Source organism: Nematolebias whitei, chromosome 5 (genome assembly GCF_014905685.2).
Source record: "Nematolebias whitei isolate Nwh7 chromosome 5, NemWhi1, whole genome shotgun sequence".
In the NCBI taxonomy this organism is placed as follows: domain Eukaryota; kingdom Metazoa; phylum Chordata; class Actinopteri; order Cyprinodontiformes; family Rivulidae; genus Nematolebias; species Nematolebias whitei.
Genome location: NC_056502.1, coordinates 37011909 through 37039492, shown reverse-complemented (window position 1 = coordinate 37039492; position 27584 = coordinate 37011909). Strand labels below are relative to the sequence as shown.

The following is a 27584-nucleotide window of genomic DNA, read 5'->3' as shown; positions in this document are numbered from 1 at the left end:
TTAAAGGCTACAAGACCATCTCATAAAAAAGGCTTCATAATCCTCTGACCACAGCTGCCAGTATCGTTTAAAGGTATAGGTTTCACTGGACTGTAGCCAACCTCCCAGCCCAGGACATGGATGCAAGAGATGTGACTTCAGGTTCAGGTTGATCAGACACACTGTACTGATGATAGATTTAAAAAAGCTACAGAAACCATGCACAACTATTCAAGCCGAACTACAAGGTAGAGCACTTGCAGATTGTACCACTTGTTTCATTTTGAGTCATTATGGGGCTCTATATAGAAGAAGACCCACATGGGGTGCCACTATTGACAGAAAAGTACAAAAAAAGCCAGACAGGAGGTAAGCAAAATGCATGTTGACAAGCTCCAAACTTTCTGGGAGAAGTTTCTGGGACTAATGAAGCCAATAAACTTGCACAAGATCAGTTGTGCATTTTCCAATTATTGTGGAAGGGTACCAATTTATCTGCATCTATATAAAGCCAAACCAAAAGCAACGTTATATTCTTTATTTGTCATATGCAGGTTGACACGAGGTCAACAACGCAATGAAATGTTCAGGATGAGAAAAACCGATTCGACTCATTAAAAACAAGCATACAATAAAAGTACAAAATAAAGTATCAAAAAGTGAAAAAGAAATATAATACTTACAAGGCCCAAAAGAAATAAACAAGAACATGGTAGAATATAACGATTCAAGTAGGACCTTGGATCATTCAACTCCTCCTGGCGTTTGCAAAGACATTTCCAGGCCAGAGAGGATCCTTCCAGCGAGTTCTGACTCTGCCTTGTTGTTTTCTCCCAGCAGGATGAATCTTTTGAAGGAGACATGCAAGAGGACATGCCCAAAACATTTTAGCTGTCTCCTTTTGATGAGGAGAGGAGACTCTGGCTCAGACTCATGATGATGAGCTTCTAACCTTATCTTAAAGTTGAGTCTGAGCACCCTACGAGGGAAGCTCGCCTCAGCCACTTGTGGTCGAAACAACCACACACCCATTCATTTTCTATATCCACTGTATCTTTCTGAATCACACAGAGCTAGTGTCTATATCCAGCAGTCACTGGAGGCGGTACACCATGGACAGGTCTCCAGTCCATCACTGGGACACATAGAGACAGACGAGACAAACACACATTCACACTCTCACTCATCTGGAGACAATTTAGAGTTACCAATCAGCCTAACATGCATGTTTTTGGTCTGAGGGAGGTAACTGAAGTAGGAGAAAAATCACACATGTAAGGAAAGATCATGCAATCTTCCACTAGAAAGATGTTTCGCTGTGTCGGTGATTCTGTGATCTTCTCCCTGAGAGGCAGCCATGCCCCTTAAAACAACCAAATTCAGTCAATTACAAAATATAATTTAATTTTAAAAAATCAAAGTCAACAAATTGCACTACATTCAAATTACAGCATGAAATAATTCATATTACTGTATTTTTTTTTATCGGTTTTTGCTTTGAATGCATTTTAATCAAAACATATTTATTTTTGCACATTGGAATAATTATCATAATAGTCATGTTTGTTTAGTCCTATGTGCCAGTATTTAAAGCCTGAGTTTTTTTCTCTGTTATGAACAGTGATATATTAGTATAAAATACTTTGCATACTGTCTAACAGTTACGTTTCAGTAGACCCTGAAAGAAAGTATTGTTTTGGTGAAGTTTCCGGTTTAACATTGTGCTAATATCGTAAACTTGACAGATGTGTTTTTTTTTTTTGGTGACGTAACGAGGAGGACCTGACATCCCACAATGCAACGCGGACTACTTCAACAACGCATGGCAGCGTTTTATGCTAACGTTATTCTCACAGAAGAAAAATAACAATTTCTCTCAGGTTTCTTCGTGTTGTTCTGCAACCAAATGAAAGTCAAAGTTCTTTCAAGAAATCCGGATGATTATGTCCGGGAGACTAAATACGACATTCAGCGGGGTAAGTGTTTTAATTTACTGCTCCGAGAGGGTAAACAACATTTTTAGCTACTTGAAAAAGATTTCCCGTTCCTCTGCTGGAGCAAGGACGATTAATAAGAACTTATACTCTACTCAAGTCACTCTAAAACATATACAGTAAAAAAAATATGAACATTTACTTTTTGTTAAAACTGACAAATACTAAGTTTTTAATCTCAATGGCAGAGTTGTAAATGTCAAGTTCTTGGTTTAGTGCGTTCCTCCTAATTAAAGTGAGTTATTCCTGAGTAATACGTTAAAAACATTATGAGATGACGTAAGGAGCCAGACATCTGAATGCTTGGACTCTTCTTTCAGAATTATGCCTTGATGCTTTCCTTTTTTATAGTTCCCAGAAACTACGACCCCTCCCTCCATCCTTTCGAGGTGAGCAGAGAGTACACACGAGCTCTGAATGCTACAAAGTTGGAGCGGGTGTTTGCCAAGCCTTTCCTGGCCTCCCTGGACGGCCATAGAGATGGGGTGAACTGCATGGCCAAGCACACCAAGAACCTCTCCACCCTGCTGTCAGGCTCCTGTGATGGAGAGGTACACTGCCGAGTGGAACAGTCGCTCAGAACAAAGACCTTAAAATGTATTTAGTTGTAATTTCTGTGGTCCTGAATCTGTTTCTGGATCTGAAGGTGAAAGTGTGGAACCTCACCAAGCACGAATGTGTCCGCACTCTGCAAGCACATGAAGGTTTTGTGAGGGGAATCATCGTCAGATACTGTGGGACCTCCTTTTTTACGGTAAACAATTTTGACGTCTAAGAAATTGTCCCCACATTCAATTTTTCAACTAATATTTCAACCTCATTCCAATGATCTAATGCCTTAGATAAAGTGATCAAGGGCTACAGTCACCGGCATAATAACATCCAGCATGTCTGATCTAAACAGGTGGGCGATGACAAAACGATTAAGCAGTGGAAAATGGAAGCACCGGGTTATGGAGAGGAAGAAGAGCCACTTATCACTATCCTGGGCAAAGTAAGATCAAGTCTGCTGTAATAAGTAAGGCTTTATACAATAATGACTTATCACTTCATGTAAGAGAATCTCTTGTAGACTGTGTTTACAGGACTGGACCATCACCAGAAGAAGGGTGTGTTTGCAACCTGTGGCCAGCAGGTGGACATCTGGGACGAGCAGAGGAGCAGTCCCATCCGCTCCTTTACCTGGGGTGTAGACAGCTTCAGTTCTGTCCGCTTCAACCCTGTGGAGGTACTGTACCCACCACACTCAGAGCAGGTCTTATTACTGCTCGTTACACAACCGTAAACTTATAAATAATGTTAATTATTGAGCTTTTTGTAAGCAAACATCCTGTCGATTCTTCACAAGGAGTTTGTTTCTCTGTTCACAGACAGATATTCTTGGGAGCTGCGCCTCAGACAGAAGTATAGTTTTGTATGACATGAGGGAATCAACACCGCTTAAAAAGGTAGTTTACTGCACAGCTCGTGCATTGATGTCGGGTTTTCTTCTTCTTTCTCTTGTTTTTTTCTTAAGAAGAAAGTGATAAGTGTATGTTGTCAATTTTCTTCTATAGGTTATCATGAGAATGAGGACCAACACATTGTGCTGGAACCCCATGGAAGCTTATCACTTTACTTGTGCAAATGAAGACTACAAGTGAGTCTTTGGAGGGAAATTTATTTTCAGCCATGTAACTAATTAAAAGCCTTCTTTATGTACATGTAGGCCTGTCACAATAACAAATTTTGCTGGGCGATTAATTGTCTCAGAAATTATTGCGATAAACGATAATATTGTTTGAAATTTGACAATAATTAATAATTATTGTCAAATTTAATAAGAAATGCTGGTTAATTTTTTTTTTGAGTGTAGTACCTTTTTTGACCACTGTATGACAGTATAAGACTGTTTGAACTGAAGGATGGATAGTGAGGGAGCGAGCAGCGTGTCTTCAGTAGAAAGAAAGAGACAAAGGAATGATTTCTGCACCACCTGGTGGTGGATGGGTTAAATGCAGAGACTAATTTCGCCATTGTATGGAAACATACTGTGATGACATTATTATTATTATTATTATTATAAAGCCGATAAATGAAAATGAGGTTGATAATTTTCATTTATCATGCAATTAATTGATTTGTTGTTTATATCAGAATCAGTTTATTATTGCCATGTCAATGAACGAGGTTCACAAACTAGGAATTTGCTTCGAAATAAGGTGCGAATAGTAGTAAAGTAAAATAAAGTAAAAATTAAGTAAAAATGAGAACATTACATAAGACATAAGCCTGTGTACACCCACAAATAAAGTAAAATTAAAACCATAACATAACCATATGTACACCCATACAATAGAAAATAATAAAAAAGCTTAGAAAACAGTACAGATGGAGTATTCAGGAATACTACAGTATTCAGTATATGGCAACAGGCCTATGTATATGGAGTAATGTTTAACCAAATGTACTGTAGCCTCCCGCCTTTAAACAGACATACACTTTCACTCTTTACTGGTTTGTTTTATTTGAGTCCGCTTTTCAAGTTGCAGATGTTTTTACCGTGTCATCAGAAGGACTAACATTGGTTTCTGTTTGCCTCATCAGCCTGTACACATATGACATGAGGAACCTTGAAAAGCCCACAAAGATACATATGGACCACGTCTCTGCAGTACTGGATGTTGATTACTCTCCCACCGGACAGGAGTTTGTGTCGGCCAGTTTTGACAAAACCATTCGCATCTTCCCCAAGAATCAAGGACGCAGCAGGTCAGTGACAGCCGACAAAAGTTAACAACCGCTTTGGGTAGAAATGGATTGCAATAAGGTCTGTTGTTAATTACACTTCTTAAAAAACAGTGAGTGGATGTAACGGCATGTCACCAGCATTTTAACCACAAACATATGTATTCTTTGTAAACCCATTATCAGGTATTTATTGCATAAGGCTGTTCAATTATGGAAATAATGATAATCACAATTATTTTGATCAATATTATAGTCATGAATATTTAAAACAATTATTCACTGAGTTTGAAATCACTGCATTTTTTTGCCCTCGAAGAGCAACGAGTTTCCTCGAATGTGAATATGTTCCTTTATACCGTCCTGAGGAGCCTTCACTTAAAATAACTGGAAAAGTACTATTCAGAAGTGGGCTACTGGGTAAAAGATAATCACAAATAAATAAAATCATCAATACAATGAAACTCCCAATATTTTATAGAGACGTGTGACTTTTAATTTTTTATTTCATGCTCTATGATTTAACCAAATTTTTTCCACCTATAATGTTGAGACATGCAGTGGATTCATCAATGGAAATGAGAACTGCTTTTCAGTTGACCTACCTGGTAAAATAAAGGTTATTGCTATTATTATTATTATTATTATTATTATTATTATTACAGTTTTACCAAAAAGGGAACAAAATAAAAAAATGTATAAATATTGTCAAAGGAAAAAGGAAACCAGTTCCAGTTCAGCAGAACTTCCAGTGCTTACAAATCTGTCTGTAGGGCCTAATTAATTTATAAATAAATATCAGTAATAAAAAAATTAATAAAACGTTCATGCCATGTTTGTTTCATATTGTTTCCTACATATAAAAACAAACTTTGTTGAAACCAAGTCTCTTGTCAATGAGTCCTCGAGGCTCAATGGGATTAACCTGCCTAAATAAAGGTTGAATGAATGAAAAAACGTGGAACTATAACTTCAAACATTGGTTTTCATCAGTGAACTTCTAAAGGCTATTTCAAGACTATGCATCTAGTAACAAATCAAAGGTTGTTCAAGTTCAAGAATCTTTTTTTTATTTTTATCCCCAACTTGTTTCAGTATGCACATAAAACATCCATACTAGACAAGACAGTGTTTTTCAAAGTGGGGGCGCTAGGGTAGCCTCAGAAAGCTGGAGAGAAGAAGATTTTTTTAAAAAGCAACAACAAAAAAATACAAAAAATAAGTTTACATTAAAATGTTAATTTAAAAAAAAATTACTATATTTTCAGTAATTATTTTAAAATATATTTAATAATATTAAAAAATTTTCCCCATGCTCATCTTTCTGATTGGCTGCCAGTCAAATGTATCAAGCTGCTTTACTCTTCAAGCACAGCAAGGATGAAATGGAGAAGTTTCTAAAAATATTGAAGGAACTGACCAGCAGCCCAGCTGTGGTGGAAACTGCTGCAAAAAATAAACAAACACCTCGTGGCCAGCTAAAATTTAAAGGTATGAGGAAGCATTCATTATGCTTTATGGTCATACAGAAAAATGGCCGTGATTGTCCAAAATGTGTCCTCTGTCTGGAGACATTCACTAACGAGTGTTTAAAACCTTCGAAACTTCAGCGCCACTTGAGTGGGAATATAATACATAATATAATATAATATATAATACAGTGTTTAAAACATGTTAATAACATTTTTATGCTCAGCAGCTGTAATAATTAATAGAATATAGTGAATAAAAGTTCAAACATTCTAAAAGTTGAAGTTTCTTTACATATTTTGTAGCATTGTTTGTGGGTTTGAGAGAGGGGCCTCGGCCAGAAGCTAATGCTGTTTGGGGGGGCCATGGCATGGAAACGTTTGGGAACTCCTGAGACAAGACGTTGAGACATTAAAATAACAGAAATCATCAATGTTCATGGAGAAGCTTGGTCACTACAGGGATGAATGAGTTTTTCAGTCTGTTCATTCTACATCTGGGCAGCAGATACCTGCATCCTGATGGAAGCAACCTGAACTCACCATGGAGTGGTGATCAGGATCTGCCAGAACCAGCCTGGCCTTGTTCTCTGACCTCACCTTGTGTAAGTCGGTGAGGTTCTGTTGCTGAGGTCGTTACTAAGCTTTATTACAAGATCAGTTGTAGTTGAGCTGTTCTGCTATGAGCGTTTTGGGGATAAGAAGAGACGTAAAAAACACACATGCCCACACACACTTCCACCATTGGTTAGAATTTAGTTAGAATTTGAGTACCATGTCAGAGGTTTAGTTTTGAGTTCATTTTTATTTCCTCTGTTCCAGCTATGAACACAAAGTGTTTTGATAAACATTAAATTGGATCTATGTTTGGAAGAGACCGGCCTTTTTGAAATGCATTGATTGTTCTTCTTAGTAAAAGTGTCATAATACTGAGATTTCAGTAGTAATACTACAGAAAATGCTATTTCTTTTTAACTGTGGGGGGGGAAAACTTAATCAAGAGGCTTAAAAATATAAACTATTTCATTTTTTACACTAACAACTCTTGTGTTCCTAAATAACACATTTAGAGAAACTATTTAAATTGAATAAAAAAAAAAACTCCACACATTTTTTTAAATTTATTTTTACTGTTCTACCTTCTAGTAAATGTTTCAGAATCATGATGTGCTTATGACTGAATGTCAAACTTCCTGCATATAAACAATAATGACCCCATTAGAAATAAATCAAAGTAATGTAATGTTGCAGAGCTATAAAGTAGGAGGTCAGACACCTAAACTTGTGTGGTTCTACGTACTTGTTTTATATCAGTAGACTCGTGATATATTCTATTAGAGCACTAAAGGGTGTCTGTTTTCAGTTAACAACATCTCAGGTAATCAGATTCAGTTTTGTTTTGAACCAGTTTGACATGACTGTCAACGAGAAAGAGGGTCAGCAACATAGGAGGGGGCGTGCCAAAGACACCATCTTAGCACCAACCTAACAGGTTTGTTCCACTTTGGAGTAAGCTGTTTGGGGGAAGAATCAGTTTTGTGTTGTGCGTTTCATTGACTGATGAAGTCTTCTGGATGGAAGGTGAAACGTTTCAGAAAAAACAAAAGAAACTGTCCAGATGACCTGACTGAAAATTGTTGGATTGTATACCTGGATTATTGAGCATGGACTTTTTTGGTTTCAGTTTAATGTTTTACCTCTTCAGTCTTTTCAAAAACTGGCTTAGTGTATAAATAGTGATACATTGTTGTTAACGTTGCATTTTTCTCTTAAATTCAGAGAAGTGTACCACACCAAACGCATGCAACACGTCATCTGCGTAAAATGGTCCGCAGACAACAAGTACATCCTGAGCGGCTCTGATGAAATGAACATCCGGCTGTGGAAGGCCAACGCAGCGGAGAAACTAGGAGTGGTGAGCGCCGTCTTGTTCCAGCTACACATTGTGTGTTTTTATGGTTTTATAGTAAATGCTGCTTCTTGGCAGCTGTCTGGGTAGTTTGTGATGGTGATGCTGATCATCAGATGCATTTTCCTGAGTTGTCAAATGTCGGATGTTTTTATGAGTCGGCTGCACAGCCTTGGCTCTTGGCCCACCTCAGCACTGTAACAGTGGGCCACTCTGCCAGGAGCTACAGCTCCACTGCTGCCAAATGCACTGATGGATGCTGACCGAGGCTACGATCACTCTCAATAAGTACGCTGGACAACCAATTGGCACGCCGACTCTTGTTGAAAAGGAAGTCCTGAAAAACTGAAGAAAAAAAAAAAAATCATTTGTCTTCTTTTTTTTTTTTTTTAAATCACCAAAAATTTCTGACAATTTATTTCGACATCTTCATGAGAGCTGTTATAACTGAACTGCATAACATCAGTGATGTCTCAGCTCTCGCGTGGAGCTTGTTGAAGCACCGGTCTCATCTAATTCATATAGATTATCTTGTGTGCCATCCCCAGCAGTCATTTTTCACTCTTACTCAGATTCCCTCCTGCTTATTCTCTTAATGCAGCTTCATAGTGGAAATGGCCTGCGTTTGGCACTTGTTTTTCTGTCACCGTGTAAAAGAAGATTTATTTGCAAGCTTTGCACTTAAATAGATCAGACAAGGGCTGCTCCTATCAGCAGTTTAAATCGGCCAATCACTTAAACGGAGCCCACTTTGAACATAATGGCGCATTAAGAATCGAGTTATACTGAGAGGGGTTTTAATTATAAAGAAATGCTGAATCAAGTCTTGGTGTGAGTCTAAAGGCTGGACGGACTGGGACTCATCTGACTGTTGCTATACTGTTTTTTTCCACATCTTTCAAAACCATTTAAGTTGGTTCCTTCTGTATTTAAAACAAAGACTCAGAATATGTATATTTATGTCCAGCTCTGCTGATTTACTTCTGGAAACTGCCTCATCCTGCTGCTGTGTGCTATTTTGGGTCTGCGCCATCAAAAAGTGGTCTTCACCAGATTTTTTCCCCCAATCCAAAACCACCTGTAGACATGTTTGTGATATTTATTGCCTGTTGTCAAAAAGTGAAATGTGGACAATAATGTCCTTTATTATTACGACACAAGGATTTATCGCTGTTACTAAAATGTCTCGTGACCTGCAGGAGTTTTAATGAAACTTTCAAACAATAATCATTGGACAGTGTTTCCCCCATCATTATACAAACGGGGTGCCCCGCCCCGTCTACCGAGCCCCGCAAACACACACACCTGTCGGCACTGACATAGTGCTGAGCTAGCGGCCTGCAATACAGGTGCGCTAGCTAAAAAGCTAAAGGCAGCCTCTTCCCTCACGCTGAACCCCCCCCACTCCAAAAGTGTCGGTGTAAGCAGCGCGCTACGCAGCTCAGGACATGTCTCTGTCCATCCCCAGCCCAGTCGACAAAAATCACGGACGAGCCGAGCGCCCCGCCATGTCAAGTTATAGAAACACTGTTGGATGAACGTCTGTAAACAATAATGTTTGTAGTGAACACAATTCAAAATGGCTGCCACAGCTATTCATCATTTGCTTTACCCGCTTCTTCCTTTTTGGGTCACTGGTGCCCATATCCAGCAGTCACTGTGTCCATCACAGGGACACATAGAGACAAACAACCATTCACTGTCTCACTCACACCTAGAGACACTTTAGAGCCGCCGACTTTAAAACCACAAAAAAATGGTTATAATTCAGTTGATTTCAAAGAAACTGACCCAAAATTTGATACATCATTACCTGAGACCCAACAGTCATTCTGAGCCTGAACAGATCGTAAGATCTTTGTTTAAAATGTTGTTGTTATCCTATCATCATCATCTCATTACTCTAATAAGCCATTCTGAGGATACGAGATTTTTCAACCCAGTTTTACTCCTTGCAAGTGGGGGGGAGCAGAGTTAACACACAGGCTTACACAGATGAGATGTTACATGAAGCTCCAGTTGTAAGGTCTGCTCCACAGACAGTAGAAAGAAGAGTCTTTTTAAAATGCTCATCAGGCAGAGACGAGGTCCAAACATCTGCTTTCCAGCTGTGAGGCCTTGGAGTTCATCAGGTGTGCAGGCTCCTCTCTGTTCAGACAAAACAACTCGTACTCACACACATTAATTTAACATTAGTAAGTGAGTACATCCATGACCTTTACATAAATTCCCCTGACAATACTGTATTTAAATTAGGTACATGCACTGAGCATGATATGTTGTAGTACCGCTTGAGTTTGGGTTCCACTCTGTCAAATATCCATGAAAGATAATTGGTCTCAAACTGAGGCATGGAAGGTGGCAAGCCAAGTCCTTTGAGGGTTGCCAGGCCTTTATTCCAATTGTTTTTTTTTTTTTTAAAGTATGTTTTCAGTTTTTGCAGCTTTTTATGGATCAAACTCTTTCCTTACAAACTCAGTTTCTGCTGTCTCATATTCGTGTTGGGTTGAGTTTGTTCAAACAACGGTGGCATCCAAGGGGAATTAGTTTAGTACAACAGGATCAGCATCTAGCAGCACATGTCCAACAAATTCAGTTTGAGACAAATCATTGCTTTTCATTAGAATAAAAGCCTCAGAGGAGAGCAGTCCAAGAAAGACCAGTCCCCACCAGTGGGAGGGGTGCTGCTGCTTCTACTTTTTGACATTGATTTGTTTTAAATGACTTATGTTGTCAAGCTAAACTCACTGCATACTGTTCAACTTTTAATGATGAACCAAATACTGCTTGAGTTGAGCAGTAGAGCTTTCCTGGATTCATGTCATACCTGAGTGTGGAGCCTCTACCCCCCACCACCCTCCCAGGCCACACTGCTAATACTACTGAAGCCGGAGCTGGTGGAAAAGCTGCAAGATTAATTACAAGTTAGTTTTTCAAGACCACTGAGCCATATGTGGGGATGAATTCAGCAAATCAGAGCCAGCATGGACCATTCTTCTTTGTGCAGCTGGGAGAAACCTGCTGTTCTCGCACGCATGTATAAAATGGCTTACATTTACACTCATGACTTCTGCTTCAGAGGACATGAACTGAAATGTTTTCTTGCTGCAGTAGATGTGCTGAGATGAGAAACTAATGCCAGCCAGTTGCTTGCAGCTACAGACAGTCCGACCGAAGCTGTTTCAAATAAAGCTCCCAAAAAAGTTGTTGGCATCTAAAGTCCACCAGCACTCCACGTAGTCTTTAAACACCTCACACATCAAGATGTTCTCTAATCTCATCACAGCGTCTGTTTGGTAGCTGCAGCTTTTGATCACAGCATATGATCACCTTCAGAAGATTAACTTCTATTACAAAATGTCAGAAAAGTAGATTTTTTTTTACCAAGGCTGACATATTTTGACCCTATGAAATCTTTTTTTTCCCCTTAGTTTTAATTCAGTTCAGTTTATTTATATAGCACCAAGTCACAACAGAAGTTGTCTCAGGGCACTGAACAGAAACATTCATATATTATAAAAGACAATTAGTAAAAGTTCTCTTATCTAAGGAAGCAGCAGATTGACTTGAAGCTTCACTTTGTCACAGTCTCCCATCCTGAGCAAGCAGAAAGGCAACAGTGGAAAGGAAAAACTCTTTTAACAGGAAGAAACCTCCAGCAGAACCAGGCTCAGGATGAGCGGCCATCTGCTTCAACCGGCTGGGTTTGAGAGGAACAGGAAGGAGGAACGAACACAGAATGACAGGTCCAGGTGTACTTTCTATTGGAGGAAAGACAAAAAAACACATGTTAAGATGGATGTAATTACAAATATCAACAGGTAAAGTAAGTAAAGACAGCAGCAGAGAGAGGAAATGTGGTCTTAAAGTGCTTCTTAGATATATTTATGTGAATTTTATATTTTGATGTAACCCATTTTTTATTCACCTCCAGTGTCAAATCATGGATGAACAACTCGGTAGTAAAAGAACAAAGCTCTGGTTAGCTGGCTTTGACTGAGGCTCTTTCTGTTTTCTGGCCAAACATCACCTAAACAAGCATAACATGATCTATAACTCTCAATATTTTAAAATTGGTTCTAATTTATTAAATTCAACACCACAATGCAGAAAACATTTAACAGTGTGATCATTTATATACACCCTTGTATTGTTTTTCATTTGTAATACTCGCAGAAGGAAAAATGCAAATGAAGTTTAAAAGGAAAGTATTTTTCAGCCTGACATGGTTCCTGTGGTTTATTGTTTTAAAGACAGTTTAACTAAAACATCTTAATGCAACAAAAAATGGATATTCAACAAGAAAACTTGTAGCTTAGCTTCATGGTTGCTAACAGCTGCGCTAAATAAACAAGCCCCACCCCACTTGCTGTTTTCATAGATTCTTGTGGGTGGACAAAGCTCAAAACCATGATATTGATTTCCTCCCCCAATCAGTATCGACGACTGCCGAAATTTCCATATTGGTCGGGCTCTTATTTTCATCCATAGTGCAGCACAAAACACTGGAGCAGCTTTATTTAGTTCTTTTTCTTCTATTTCTGTCACAATTTTTTGAATCACTCCTCTAACAAATTTAGCATACCGGTAATTTGTCCAAAAATGTATAAACGTGAGTGGTTAAATTGAGAATGGTGGGGTGTGATTTTTGGTAATAGAAGGTTTTAAATGATTGAATAAATTAAAGATATATATATAATTTTTTTTTTTTTTTTTCCCCAGTAGAAACATCATAAATTTTTTTTTTTACAGTAATTAAACAGAAAGTTTGACTTGTCTGAACTGACATTTAGATATTGTTTAAAGAGTTTTTGCACAGTTACAGTAAAAGGGGCTGCGGTAGCTTGGCGGTCAGTGCCGAGGCTTTGTAATCCTAAGGTTGTGGGTTCGAGGCCAGTTTGTGTCAGGAAGGGCATTCAGCATCATTTTTTATTTTTATTTGCCAGATCGTTCATGCGAGTTCACTCACTGTGGTGACCCCTGAAGAAGGAAGCAGTCGAAAGACTCTTACACAATTGCAGTAAATGTTTTGTTGGGTTTTACTAATAAATATTCAATTAGGATCAATGTCACACCAGCTTTTGTGCTGTTTAAACTTTAAAATATTTGTTAACAAATTTTTTATTCCCACTATCCCTACACTACCTACTGCCGTACACCATACTTTTCACTGTACATGTTGCAATGCTCTATAAGTCACATCAGTCCAAATGGAAAAAACCCCATAAATAAATAAAAACATAAATGCGTCGCTTCGCAGCGTAAGTCGCGTTTATTATGCGTCACTGCTGGCCACCTGGAAATGTGGGCCGATGTTGTGGCAAAAATCGATTGGCTGCCAAATGGTGGCTGCGGAAGCATGCACGTGAGGACTTTAACAAGAATTTACCAAGATAACCACCTAAAAATAATTATTTGTTTGCTTGAAATTATAGTGTGTCTCAGTTGAACTTTTCCTTAATAGATGCACTTTAATGGTCAAATCAGCTGCATTTCGCCTGGACAACGCGGCGAAATGCAGCTGATTTGACGTCTGCGCCTGGAGTTCTGGAGCGAGAGGAAGGTGGCTTGGTATGGCAAGCCAAATGTCTCATTAATAGCCACTTTTGCCTTTTAATGAGACACTTGGCTTGCCATATTACTCAAGCGCACACTAGTGGCTGAAAATGGTAGTGTTCAATATATTCCATGTCAGAATGAATGGAATCATCAGATCTCAGCCAAAAATTGGGTTATAAATATGGGGGGGGGGATGTATATTAGACGCTTTGGTGTATAAGTCACAGGACTTGCAAATTTATGTAAAAGGGTGCGACTTATACAGCGAAAAATACAGTACATCAAAACTTTGGCATATAGATTATTAAATACATAAGTCCCAAATCACTACTGGGCTTTAGAGAAGAGAAAGTGATGTATGCTGGGATTTTGGGGTAGTAATCTTTTAAAATGTAAAATTTCTTCAGAAATGTTACGATCGCTCTTCTCTGTTTTGCTGCAGTTGTCCCCCAGAGAGAAGGCGGCCACCAACTACAGTCAGAAGCTGAAGGAGAAGTTCCGGCATCACCCACAAATCAGGCGCATTTCTCATCACCGACATCTACCCAAGAGCATTTTCAACGAGAGGAACGAGCTGAGGGTCATGAGGGAGGCTCGCCGGCGAAAGTGCGTATTCAGCTTTTCTCATTTACTCCCTGGAAAAATAAAAAAGAGATTTCCTCATGGTGATTTGGGCTCCTGCCAGGAACAATCTGACCTGAGCAGTCACACCAGCCTAATGGAAAATTTCACAGATGGGGCCGGCCACTATGACGTGGTCTCAGTGGGCATTACATACTCATTTACAGCTTGTGTGGTGGATTGATTGTCCCAGTTTGCCCTGGCCCTGAATCAGAGCTTGTCTGTGCCTCTTATTTTCTAATTAGTGACAGAAGGATGATACCTCACACATAGGAAAGAGCTGCGGAGGATTTAAAATCTCTGCGTTATGCATTGTTTTTCAAACGCATTAGCTCAGTCTGACGTAGCTGATAGGTCAGCAGTCTCACATTCAGTCCGTTCCTCCGTCTTCTTTGTTTACTTTGCTGTCTCTTCCTCTTCGCTCTCTCCTTTTCCGATTATTCTCGACAGCAGTTTGAGTTACTCACACGTTTTCCTGTTTGTAATTGTGTTTTCCAGGGAGATGAATGTCCGTAAACACAGCAAGCCAGGAGCAGTCCCTGTGGTGTCTGAGAGGGAGAAAAACGTTGTAGCTGTGGTGAAATAAAGCAGAAGTTAATCCAAGACATGGAGATAATGATCACAACTGCGTCAAGAAATGTTCTTACTTTGTCCTGAGGACTCAAAAGAAGAGGCTTTGTCCAGCATTGTTTGAAATACAGCTGCACATTCACAGTAAATAGAGACAGAAAACCATATTGGCCTGATGTTGCTTAGATTAAAGACAAGCTACTTTTTCACATCCTGTTTTGAATTTGGTGTTCTTCAGGGTTCTTGCTCACTGAAGTACATCATTTCCCTGCTTGTCTTTATTTTCTGTCCACAGGTATGAACACTTGTAGCCACTTGTTTTATGGTGGCAGCTCCAGAAATGTATTGTTAGTACCTTGTTTAATAAAAAGATGCAATTAAAATCTTAACTACGACCCATCCGAGTCGTCTGATATAAACAATCCTCAACTGTGTCAGTGTGGAAATGGATCATTTCTCTTAGAAGAGTCAACTGCTGGAGAAAAAAAAAAGCAGAACCTAAGATGAGCCTTGTAAACAATTAAATATCACAAATAAGAGTGACTTATTGCCATAACCTGTTTGGGTTTTCCCCTTCATATTTAAAATGAATACATTTACTGTGAGAAGCATCACTTGTAGGTTTGGATGGATGTTTTGTCATTTCCCAGTGACTATTTTCACTGAAACCTTGAAACCATCTTTCTAGTAAAACAAATATCTTGAAGCCAATACAAGCTGTTATTTATGTAAAACCTATAGCTTCAGTAGCATTTAATAACTTCAGGCAGGAATTTTATTTATGTCAAAAACATTAATGAACTGTGGAACTTTAAAGGTTTTAGGAGGTAACGTCTGCTTTGTTGGTAGGTCTGCTTGTACAAGCTGCTCTTGGCTCATCAATACCACCTACTGTACAAAACTGATGACAGATTTATAAAATACAGAGGTGCGAATCTTTAGGCATGTCATGCTTTGTTTAAATTATGATTCGGAGGGTTGCAACATGAGTACGTTAATACATTTGATCATTATTTTGATTCTTATGGAAGTGTTTTCATCTGATGAGTGCGTAACACGTCAACAAATAGCTGCTAACCATCAGTTAGCACTGATTCTAATGCTGCGTTTCATTTAACTTGTTAGTTGGAACCCAACATTTTTCAGTCAAGTACTGGACAGTTTCTTTTTTTGTGCTGAAACGTTTCGTCTTCGGTCCAGAACGCTTCATCAGTCAAGGAAACACACAACAAAACTGATTCTTCCCCCAACAGCTTACTCCAAAGTGGAACAAACCAGTTATGTTGGTGCTAAGATGGTCTCTTCGTCACGCCCCCTCCATTGCCGGCCCCCTTCCTTGTTGACATCAACCAAATAGTTGGACTGATGAAGCAAAACGTTTCAGCACAAAAAATGAAACTGTCCAGATGACCTGACTGAAAAATGTTGGATTGTGTACCTGGATTATTGAGCATGGACTTTGTTGTTAGTTGGAACTTGGATATGAGAATAAGATTTGTCTTTACTGTGTTCTAGTTTCAACTTAGAAAACCAGCTGGATCTGCTGAAACCACTAACAGTGGTTGTAAAAGTATGGTATACAGTATGTGTGACTGGATTACTGAGAATATTTTGAGGTCAAGGCTAATCAAAAAGTTGGAATTACAACTTTGGGTGGTGTTTCTGTGTATTTTCACAACTTGGAATTTCCACTTTTAAGAACAAATGCAACACCAGACCTAAGAGATAAAGTGCCATGAAAAGATAATCTGATTACCATATTTATCACTGGACATTTGCATAGAAATCAAAGGTTTCAAAGGAATTACTAATGGCAGCCATTTTAACTTCAGTTATTATTTACAGAAATAATTTATCCAGGGTTCAGTGAAGAAAAGATGTAAAAACAACTTCCTGCAAAATGTTTTCAATACAGGATTGCTGCAAGGTTGCCAGATAGGAAATGACAAAATGTTGTTTTATCACTTTAAAATTACTGTATTTTGACCTCTAAAAAACTATTGTTTGTCACACAGACCTCAAACAAATACTAATAATACAAATAATTCTCATACATCTGGCACCATCGCTCTGGAACAAACTGCAGTAATTACTGACTCAAAGTGACAGCACAGATTAACATAACTTTTGATTTTGAATTTTCTATTTCTCTGATGCGATGCATTCAAACATTTGTCATTCCCCACCCTTAATGAAATATTGTCTGCATGAGCTGCTATAAAACTTTGGAGACTGGGGGGATATATAGTAATCTGCTTTGGTACAACTGAGTTTGGACTAGCCATCAGCAACACCTTGTTTTCTTCAAATGCAGGCCATTAAGTAGTCATCTGCAACAGGTAAGATATTAACTATTTGTAACATTTAAAAAGAACACCACTTCTAAACTGCAAACATGTATCATTCTTAGTTTCTCTCTGACTTTGATTAACCAATAATAAAAATCCTGTTTATATGACATCAAATAAAAATAGTAGTCAATCCGACTGTTTTTAAACTAAAAGTGTCTCTTAAGTGAAACATTGTTCCACAGCGAGATGAATCAACACGTTTGGTTGTTTTAGCGTCACTTTCACGCAACACAATTTGTTCCAGCACGTGCACCAAACGCGTGGAAACTTTATAAAGGCACTGAGCAGAACCGCCACCACACCTGCAGCTCCACCAGTCCTCACCATCTGGTTGGTTATTAAATATGTATGCTGCCCCCACTGTTTTCTTTCCTTGACTGTTCTGCTGACCGACCGTTTTACGCATTTGTATTTTTATTATTATTATTACGTTTAGCATTACGCATGCTCAGTGGTCTAGAAATATTTATGCTTACTTCCGGTTTTCTTTTACAACTAATCGACTCTTATTTTGTCGTTTTCGTATTTTTGTTACTAACACGGGTCATTTGCGTCCTTATCCGACGAAAATATATTCTTAAATCGGATTTCTCATCTTTGTGCTAATTTTTACCAACGGTTATGCGTCCATAGATACCGGATGTAGCTATGAATGTAGCTTGGCACAAAGCGTCTGAATTCACGCATGCGCACTTGCGTCACCGCGTCCTGAACAGCAACCTACGTATACCTATCGCTCCGCCTCCTTTTTCGTCACTGGACTTTTTTGGCTCCTCCATCTCTCTTTCTTTCTCTCTGTCATCTCTCCCTCTCTCTCTGTCATTACATCCATTTTTTTTTTGTGCATTTAAGAAATCTCCAAGAATTCCCAACCTGGAGGAAGGCGAGCTAAACAGAGTGACAGAGGGGGAGGCACAACCAGGACGGAGCGGGCATCTTTTCTTTTTACTCCAACATGCGAGAGAGAGCTCTCTAAAGGATGGCAGCGATGGGTTAGACAGGATTTAACATGACTGAAAAATAAAAGGCAAGAGTTCTTCATTTAATCCACTAAGATGTATATTTACAATCAGGATGGGTAGATGTCTGCTGTGTTAGTCTGGAACAGCTTAAATATTATAGTGGCTCTGCTGGAGCCAGCGGCTGCAGTGTTATATGTTTATAACCTCAGCATGAGCTGTAACAGCTGCAGGATGAACCCACTGATTAAAACGGCGACTGTTCCTGCAGTAATATGATGCCGCTATGGAGCTGTCACTGAAATGTGTTACTCAAGACAGAGTTTTTACATTTATGTATGTACATCAAATAATAGATTCCCCACTTTTCTGCTTGTTAAACAACAATGTCTCCTTGTTTTTTTTATTTTTAAATGCAGCCTCTGTGTGTAAGATGTCGGCTCCACACGGGCCCCGGGGCGGCCCTGCTGCGGCCGCTGCTCCCTCGGCGGCCGGCGCCATGCCGGAGCTGCCGGACCTCAGCCACTTCACCGAGGAGGAGAGGAAAATCATCCTCGGTGTCATGGAGCGACAGAAGAAGGAGGAAGCCAAGGAGCAGTCCATGTTAAAGTAAGGACAGCAGAAGATCATAACGGGCTGTGTTGTTGTGTTAGCTAGAGACAGTTTCTGTCTCCCATTGAGGACCCGGTGGGTCATGGAGCTTGGACCAACAGCTGCTGGGAGCAAATTGACTGTCTCTCCTCACTTAGCTATGTATTATTAATGATATTATTATTAACAAGACGAGACCAAAGTCTTCCCCCTCCGCAAGTTGTTGTGACTAGCTTGTACCAGTGGGCTGGGTTAGCAGCGACGGCCGCCATTTTCACGTAAAAGGCACGCCAAACTGCTTAACCTTTCCCCACGCGCGTCACCGACATTACACAATACGACCCTGGAAAGATTATTTAAGGTGTCCTGGTGGCTCGCACGGCGCGCGCGTGTGATTTTCAACGTTCAAGTGTCGGCACAGCCTGTCCCTCACGCTGACACCCGCCCTCCTTTCCCCGCTCCTCTTCTGTACAGATGTCGCTCGGAGCTGTTTCAGCACCACGCGTCGCTGTCCACTGGAAGCTCGCGCTTTTAAGGTGGACCGGCAGAGTTCACGCCAGTACCGCTTTAACGTTTACTCTGGCAGCTACGGATCTGGAATATTACACTCAGATCAACTCAGTTTGACTTTGTACGAATATATTTATTTGGCGCGTTAGATTTAGATTAAGAACTTATTTGAACTCCCGATGAAAACAAAGTTAATGAGGAGGTGGAGAGATTTTAAGGTGGTGACCTTAAATGTCTATGTCCTGTTGATGTTCTTGTAGTTTTTTTTTTTTCCCCTATTCATGAAAGAGTGCACGTGCTGGTTTGCTCACAACCCAGAAACTAATGCATCTGGCTCCCTTTAATATACTTTTTAATTTATTTTAGAAGCTAATTTAATTATTCCCCCATAACATGTGTTTTTTGTTGGTTGTTGCAACTAAACATATACAATTAACTAAAATATAAGGGATTTCTTCTATACTATCACTGAAAGAGATGCTTTCTAGCCCAGGCGCTGCTGGAGAGCAAGTTGTGCAATCCCTGCCTCGTGCAGCTGCATGATAAACATGACTCATGTACTCTAAGACACAGCTACCTCAGCTGCTGCAGTAGACATGATGTGTGATTCACCCAGGCCTTCTTCTCTTTCCTCCCCCCTCTCCTTCTTTTTTCCTCCATCCCCAAAACAGCATAATTTATTCCATTTTTTTGTTGGCTTTTGAGGTAAAGGGGATTGTCTGTTTTAGTCACGCTTTGTCCAGCAGTGATGTCAAAAACCATGCTGCATTGGATTAAAGGCAGGCGAGATTGGTATTACCAAACGATATGGCTTTTTAGCAATATGGATAACAAGATAAATGGGTTTAGGGAGATCCAAATGTCTTGGGTGTCACTTGGATCATGTTTTAAATACAAATTTGTTATGACGAGGTGTTGGGATTTAAACACAAGACTATTCTTCAGCTCCAAAGTAGTGTTTCTTTTAAAAGCACAATCACTATATTAGCTTAATGTGCCCTGTCTTTGCATAATGGTGACGCATCGTGAGTCATCTACACAGTAAATCCCCACTTTCTTTCTTTACCTATGAATCACACGAGCATAACATATACCGAAGCGGCATTAATATGCTCAGTCTTGCGGTTGGTACAACGGCATGGGATCAAGTTGTCATTGGGGGGGTTTGCAGTGTTTTCAGCAGTGTCAGAAACAAAACGCCCACGCCGCATCATGCAACCTCATACTACAGCTCACGCAGTCCAGTCCCACTGTGGCGTTTCTGAAATGTGTCAGTTTGAAAGTTGACATGTTTAGTCCAACAGAGGGAATCTTGGGAGGGATGGAGCAGAGAAGGAGAGAGGGGCCTCCAGCTGCAAGGCTTGCCAACAGGCTGTCATCTCACAGGAGGTGCTACAGAGAGCGTGGATGGAAATCCAGCACTGCTGACTCGCATGTAATGAGCTATGCTCTCTCTGAGTCTGCTCATTCTAGCTGCAGTGTGTGTGTGTGTGTGTGTGTGTGCATGGAGAAAATTAGTTGCATGAATAGAAAGCGGATTATCTCAAGTCCATCAGATGGTTTGCTACATACCTACATGTAAAAACTGTGTATGAAGCTGTAAACCAGCAGCAGCTGTTTTAAATACAGTCCATCATGTGTAACATTTCTAGCAACAATTAATCACAGCTCCTGGTGGTTTTGCTCCATTCCAAGATGTTTTCTTGGCTTTGCCTGGTTTCACTCCTTGAGACTTTGTCAATAATAGCCCTCCCAACGTGCACACCCACGCTCTGTGGATCCTTTAGACTGGCAGCAGCTGTCTGTGATGGGGGACCCACAGAACGCCTGCAGCTCCACTACTCCTTTCTTCATCATTCTACGTTTCTCCAGGGCTACAGTGGTCCTTATTAATATCTCCAACTTTGTATATCATCTTTTCTCCCACCTTTGTCATGTATCACACCTGTGGTGTTTTCTGTTTCCTACTTTACTGTTAACTGTGTTACTGGAATATTATATGAACGTACACCCCCATAACGTCAAACTATGGACAGGAAGTTTAGAACTAAGAAATATAAGTTAGGAATATGAATTTTATCCTGACATTTGCAAAAGCAGGAATATTGAATTTCCTTAAAAAGACTATATAACTTCTAACTAAGTATCCTAGTTCTTATTTCATTTGAGGACAGTTTTGATCTCAGAAATTTAGGAGCCTGTGTCATGCTGAATGACCTCTAATGAAAGAGTTAATTGTCACGGTTTGTCGATGTCCGACCTAAGAATGCAGACCAACTCTAAGAACATGAACGAAAGTGAAAAAGTTTATTAAAAATAAACACAATACAAATCACAGTTGTGGAAGCAGAAATACAATGAAACTCAAGGTGTCAAAGAAAATCTCCCAGGAAGCACCATGCTGGACTGCTGAATGAGGGCAAATCAGAGTTTAGATGGACTGAAGGTGATGGATGAGTAGAGTGGAGACAGCTGGGCAAAATGACAACAGGGAACAGGTGTGAGTGTGAGGGGCAGGGCTAAGCATCAGAGGTTGACTGTAGAAAAGTACTTACTGAGTTAAAGAGAGTGATGGCACAAAGGAAATGATTTGAATACGAAGGAAAAAACAATCAAATGAAAACACAAGGATCAATATCAAGGTTCAAGTTTCTTTGTTGTCATTCGCATCACATGTGGTACATGAGGTGGAACAAAACTGTGTACTCAAGGATATATGCTATACAATTAGATATACGCTAAACAAGTCAAGTCAACTTTATTTATGAAACACATTTTCATATGTTTAAGCAACAAACAACATATTTCTTGTGTGAATCTCATTTCTTCATTCAGCTGCACACTATAAAAAATAACTTGTAGGTTATAGTGTTATATTGTTTTTGTGGGTAAACATCTTGAGAATCATGGTTTTCCATCTAGACACAGTTAATATACATTGGAATGTTTTTTTTTCACCACAAGGTAATTGGAATTTATTTGGTACCTATATTGAATAGTTAATCTCAAAATATAATGAGCCAAGTGGTGAAAGAGTTACATTTTTGAGATGGTGTAGAGGCAGGTCAGCCGGCTCGGGACCTGAAAGTCCCAGGTTCGATCCCCAGTCATTGCACATCTCATGGTGTCTCTGAGCAGGACTCCTTATCCTCATTTGCTCCCCAAGCGCTTTCAATAGCTGCTCACTGCTCCACCTGTTGGTGGATGGGTTAAATGTAAAGAGCCAATTTTGCCATTGTATGGGAACATGCAATGATGATCATTATTATTATTATTATTATTATGATTATTATTATTATTATTATTATTATTATTATATATGTTTAAAACAGAAGCTGTTTCCAAAGTGCTTATAATATAAAACCATAATAACATAGTATAATAAGTTGTATTAAAAATCAGCCTGAACATGAGTCTGTTGAGAGCAGATGGGTATGAATACAGCAGCTTATAAGTAAGAAATCAGCAGCACAGATAAAGTGTCAAATCTCTAATTAAAGTGGCATTACAGTGATTTTCTGGTTAGAGATTCATGAGTCTAACAGCTTCAGGGTAGAAGCTGTTCCTCAGTCTAGTGGTTCTACATTTAATGCTCCTTAACCTCCTGCCTGAGGGGAGCGGGGCAAAAAGTGTGTGTGCTGGGTGAGTGTGGTCCTTCATGATGCAGGTGGCCCTCTTCCTGCATCTGGAGGTGTAGATGTTTGTGATGGTGGGGAGACTGACTCCGACAGACTTCTGTGCAGCCTTCACCACTCTCTGTAAAGCTTTTCTTTCTGCAGCTGTGCAGCCTCCACGCCACACATTGATGCTGGAGCACAGGATGCTCTCCACTGCACACCTGTAGAAGGAGGTGAGGACTGAGCTTCCCAGACCAGCTCACCTCAGCCGCCTGAGGAAGTAGAGTCTCTGATGAGCTTTCTTGATCAGGCTGGTGGAGTTGTTGCTCCAGCTGAGGTTGTCTTTCATGTGTACACCCAAGTACTTGTAGCTGGAGACCACTTCCACCACAGATCCTCTTATGGTCCGGGGGGGGGGGGGGGGGTTGTAGGTGTGTTTGTCCCGTCTGAAATGAACATCTCCTTTGTCTTCGTCACAGTGATGTATGTCATTATGATGCAAGTGTTAAAAACATAAAATGAATTAAACAAAATCACAAACTACAAGGAGGAGACAAACTGGGAACATTAATAGTCTGACTCAAGGCCAGTAGGTCGAAGCCATCTTGGCCACTTTTGTTTTTAAGAACTAAGGCAAGAAGCATTGTTGCCTTCTTTGTATTTAACCACTTAGGATAAGCAGCAGAAAATAGATGAACCAGTTTCAATTATCAGATTGCCCCTGACTCTGAATATTTGTCCTTCTAGTTACTGGCTGCAGGGTGGACCATTGGTTAGTGCTATCTTGCTGCATGAAGGTCTTAGGTTCAACTCCCATCTTGGCCTTTCTGTGTCTTCACTAACACTGCTGTATTACATAGTTAATGGATAAATGTGACTCTCAGTCTGTTTTCTTGCTGTTAACACTTTGAAACATAAAAATCACATGCTATCACATTTTTCATTACTGTCTGACTTCCACATCCACTTATCCCAAATCCACAGATTGTATCTAAGAGATGGAAATGCAAACTCGACACAACCGTGCACATCCTTTGGGTCGAACAGCTGCTGCACTCACGTGCCACTCAAAGCAGCCTTGTCCCTTCTGACGCTCTAGGCTTTACTATAATTTTAATTCCCTTCTGACTGTAACATTTTAAATCCTGTTGGCTATTTTAACGTGAACGTTGACCCTTTTGGTTATTTTGAAGAAGTTAAAGTTAAAGAGTTATGTTAATGAATCCTTTTATTTGTTCATGTCAGTCATACACAGCTGGTGGCACCAAATAAAAAGGATGAATGAATGTTTCAGCTGAGTTGGGGTGAGGAGAAAGGAGAGGCAACGCGAAGGTATGAGGAGGTGAAACGAGCAGAGAGGACAGGAAAGAAGAAGAGAACATCAGAGAGAAGATGTGAGGAAAGACACTGACGTCTGCGATCCTATCGGGCCTTGCAGCTGATATGACAGCCTCAGCTCGAGCAGCACCAGGCTCTATTGTCTCCCAGGACTTTATTTAAACACCATCTGCATTTGTCAGCATTGCTTTTATTGTCTTTATGGATCTTATCCTTGAAGTAAAGTCTGAAGGTGTTTTCCTGCCTCTGGATGCATTTCAAATGTCCTTGGTAAAACATGACCACAGGGAAATATTCACTGTTTATATTAGTCCACACTATAATCTAGGATCAAATGTTTTCATATATGCTGACTCTTAAATTATTAATAACCGACTAATTGACTATAAATAATATTTGAGGAAGACAAAATAACAGAAATGAAAGTAGCTCTGCCACCTTGCATGCCATATTTTTAAACAGAGATAATAGCAATCAGAGCCCAGACCACATGTTGGGGGTGACTTTCTTTTACATTCACAACAAACTTTAGTTCAATAGCTGCAAAACTGACAGTTCCAACAATTTCTGTGTTTGCTAAGGTTGATTAGCTGTGGTCATCTTGAATCTGCTTGACTTCAGAAGGTAATCAGTCATATATAATAATAATAATAATAATAATACATTTTATTTTTGGGTGCCTTTCTTGGCATTCAAGGTCACCTTACATAGTCTAGCATAAAAACAGACACGATATTATACACCCAGTACAAAAGGTACAAAATAGAATTTAAATAAGACAGTGCAGTTGCAATCACAGTGTGTAGGCTACTTTAAACACGAGTTTTGAGTTTGGATTTGAAATGAGGCAGTGAGTCTGTGTCGTGAATATCAGGTGGGAGTGAGTATGTATATGTATATGTGCAGCTATTTACAGCTGAGGCTAATGGCTAATCTTTATCAAGTGCTAGATTTGTTTGGTTGCCTGTCAGACATTATAAATTGGTTAAAAAGTAAATTAAAAAAGAGCTATCTTTTAGTTGATAGCCCGTTTAGTCAAGCCTGAGGAATTTACTTGTTTGTTCATGGCCAAAGAATGTCTCTTAAAGTTTCAAACAACTGACACAAATAGTTTTGTTTAATAATTTGAGAAATATTTCTAAATTAAAAAGCCTGGTATCAAGACAAGAACTAGAGATGGTTATCCACATATTTTGCTTTATCCATGTTATCATGGATAAAGTTTTGGGTAATAAATCCAAATTACATGGATGACATGTAATTTGCTCTCATTATTTTCTGCCGCCAAAAGGCCAAGGGGTAATAATGTTTTAGCCTGTGTGTGTGTGTGTGTGTATTTGTTTGTCGTGCTTGTAAAATATCTCATGAACCACTGAGCAGTTTAATTAAAACTTTTGGATGTTCATCTATAACTGATTAACTTTGAGTCAATTCGAGTGTAACGTTACATTCAGTGTTTGAATCAAATGGCTACAATTTATTTATTTCTCAACACGAGATGATTTTAGTCTAAAACTCAAGGCAGCGAGCGACAGGCAGTCCTTCAAAGAACGCTAGGCCTTTACATTTTACCAGCTTTTTTACACTTTGTGTTAAGACTTGGCCAACCAGACACACAGAAAACTGGAAAAAGCAGAAAAAAAAGTCTGTAAGAAGGAAAGATAAATATATAAAGCAACAGGATGAAGCACAAAGGAAAACAAAACATTTGCTTGTGGAAGCTAACTGAAACACAAGGTCCAGCTATAGCTGCTGTTTTATGGCAGCTTAAATAAATGTCTCTCCAAGGTAGCAAGAAGTTATTGAGCTTTTATGGCACCTTGTGGAAAGTTATGAAACTTGAGAAGGTAAACGCATTAAAATAAATCTAACATGTTGAGTTTAGCTTTTCTTTATTTGGTGTTTGAAAAACAAAAAAACTCCTTTAGATCTATTAACGCAAATTATATTATTTTTTTTTTTATCATTTTCTTTAAATATACAAAGTACAATGTGCATGCAGAGTGCTTAATGACTTTACAGAAATGTGTTGAATAGGCCCAAACTGTTACTAAAGCTAAAAAGAGGACACTAGTTAAAAGCCAGAAGGAACAAAATGCTAACTGAAGGGCAAAAGTAGTGAAATGTAAATGCTAAAAGTAGGGAATGACTGCTGAAGTTTGGTGAATAAGCTAAAGCTGAGTTGCTAAAGCTAAAAAAAAAAAAAAAAAAAAAAAAAAGCAGAACACTACATAAAAGTTAAAAGGAGCAGCATGGCTAAAAGTAGAAAAAATGTCAGCTAAAAGCTAAAAATCATTAATTACCTAAAATTATAACAATGCTAGCTACATGTTGCAAAACTAATTGAAGCTAAAACTAGCAAAAGATTACCAAAGGCAAAAGCAGACCCAATGTTAGCCAATTGTTAAGAGTAGCAAAAGGCTAAATGGAAGCTAAAAGTAGCACAAGAAGACAAAAACAAAAGTATCCTGAAACAGATTTCAAAGCAAAAAATGTTTTTGAATGACTCAAAAAGCTCCTAAAGTATTTTATTGAGGAAAATTGATTGTAAAGTTTAATATTAAGTATAAAAGTTACAAAAATCAAAAGTCACAGCACTCATGTCAGTGAGCTGAATGTTTGATATAAACAGCTAAATTAGCACCAGGTCTGTACAAGAAGTTAGTCTGCACAAAAGAAAAACAGGAAAACAGCAGGATTGCTGAATCAGCATTCATACAAATAATCCAAATGAACATTAATAATAAAGCAAAACTGCAGTAAAATAAAAGGAACTACATGTATTGCTCATTGTCTTCCTTTTTGCTGTTTTTTTCCAGTACGTGCTGATATATATATACTAGCGGTAGTTTACACAGGGCACTCCAATCTCTCCTTCCTCCCGCGAGTGTTTGTCTAAGTTTTCCTCATTCACGACTCAGCTGGTCCAGGCAGGTGCAAGCCAGTGACTCAGCCTCGTTTGTGCTGCCGAGCCGCCCCTCAGATATGCCTTTGTTTGGCTTAAATCTCTATCCACGCAGTGCTTTAAAAAAACTAAACAAATGTGACCGTCCTGTATTTGTCTACCGCACACACGGATGTGGTAAGTTCACAGAGACACACATTTGCTCTGCAGAGGTCTCTCAACAAGAGACCCACATTCATTATGTAATACGTGGTACAGTGATTCTTGAAGAACTGTACATTTGCTTATGCAAGCTCTGCTCACATAAATATACTGTATGCTGGCTGAGGGAAAATATTCTGTGTTGGTTGGTCTGATCAGATGTTAAATGTTTCGCAGCATTTCACCGTTCTATTTCGTATAGGCTTCGCCCTTTAAGGCTGTCGCTTAGTGGGTTTATCCCGATATGCAAAGCATTGCACTGAAAAATTTAGTCCACGCCCACC

General features: G+C 39.2%; 2 protein-coding genes across 2 annotated transcripts in view; both read left to right on the top strand.

Annotated features, from left to right (window-relative positions):
* The first annotated feature begins 1779 nt into the window (after positions 1 to 1779).
* On the top strand, positions 1780 to 15220 carry dcaf13 (ddb1 and cul4 associated factor 13). The gene is made up of 11 exons (XM_037677146.1): positions 1780 to 1955; positions 2325 to 2524; positions 2620 to 2727; positions 2878 to 2967; positions 3046 to 3201; positions 3344 to 3421; positions 3530 to 3612; positions 4560 to 4724; positions 7949 to 8084; positions 14080 to 14243; positions 14757 to 15220. The coding sequence occupies exons 1-11, from the start codon at positions 1886 to 1888 to the stop codon at positions 14842 to 14844; spliced, it is 1338 nt and encodes a 445-aa protein (XP_037533074.1). The 5' UTR covers positions 1780 to 1885; the 3' UTR covers positions 14845 to 15220.
* Positions 15221 to 18581: 3361 nt separating this feature from the next.
* The window catches only part of rims2a (regulating synaptic membrane exocytosis 2a), a gene marked incomplete in the record, with an annotated part of 256836 nt that continues 247833 nt past the window's right edge, over positions 18582 to 27584 (top strand). Inside the window, 1 exon segment of the mRNA XM_037676440.1 lies at positions 18582 to 18747. Coding sequence (XP_037532368.1) covers positions 18638 to 18747 — 110 coding nt within the window.

Excerpts from the sequence above, each read along its gene's own strand:
- dcaf13 (XM_037677146.1), top strand. The coding sequence starts at position 1,886 with ATGAAAGTCAAAGTTCTTTCAAGAAATCCGGATGATTATGTCCGGGAG. Across the intron at positions 3,422-3,529 it reads AATCAACACCGCTTAAAAAG|GTTATCATGAGAATGAGGAC; the intron begins GTAGTTTACTGC and ends TTTCTTCTATAG. Across the intron at positions 3,613-4,559 it reads TGTGCAAATGAAGACTACAA|CCTGTACACATATGACATGA; the intron begins GTGAGTCTTTGG and ends TTGCCTCATCAG.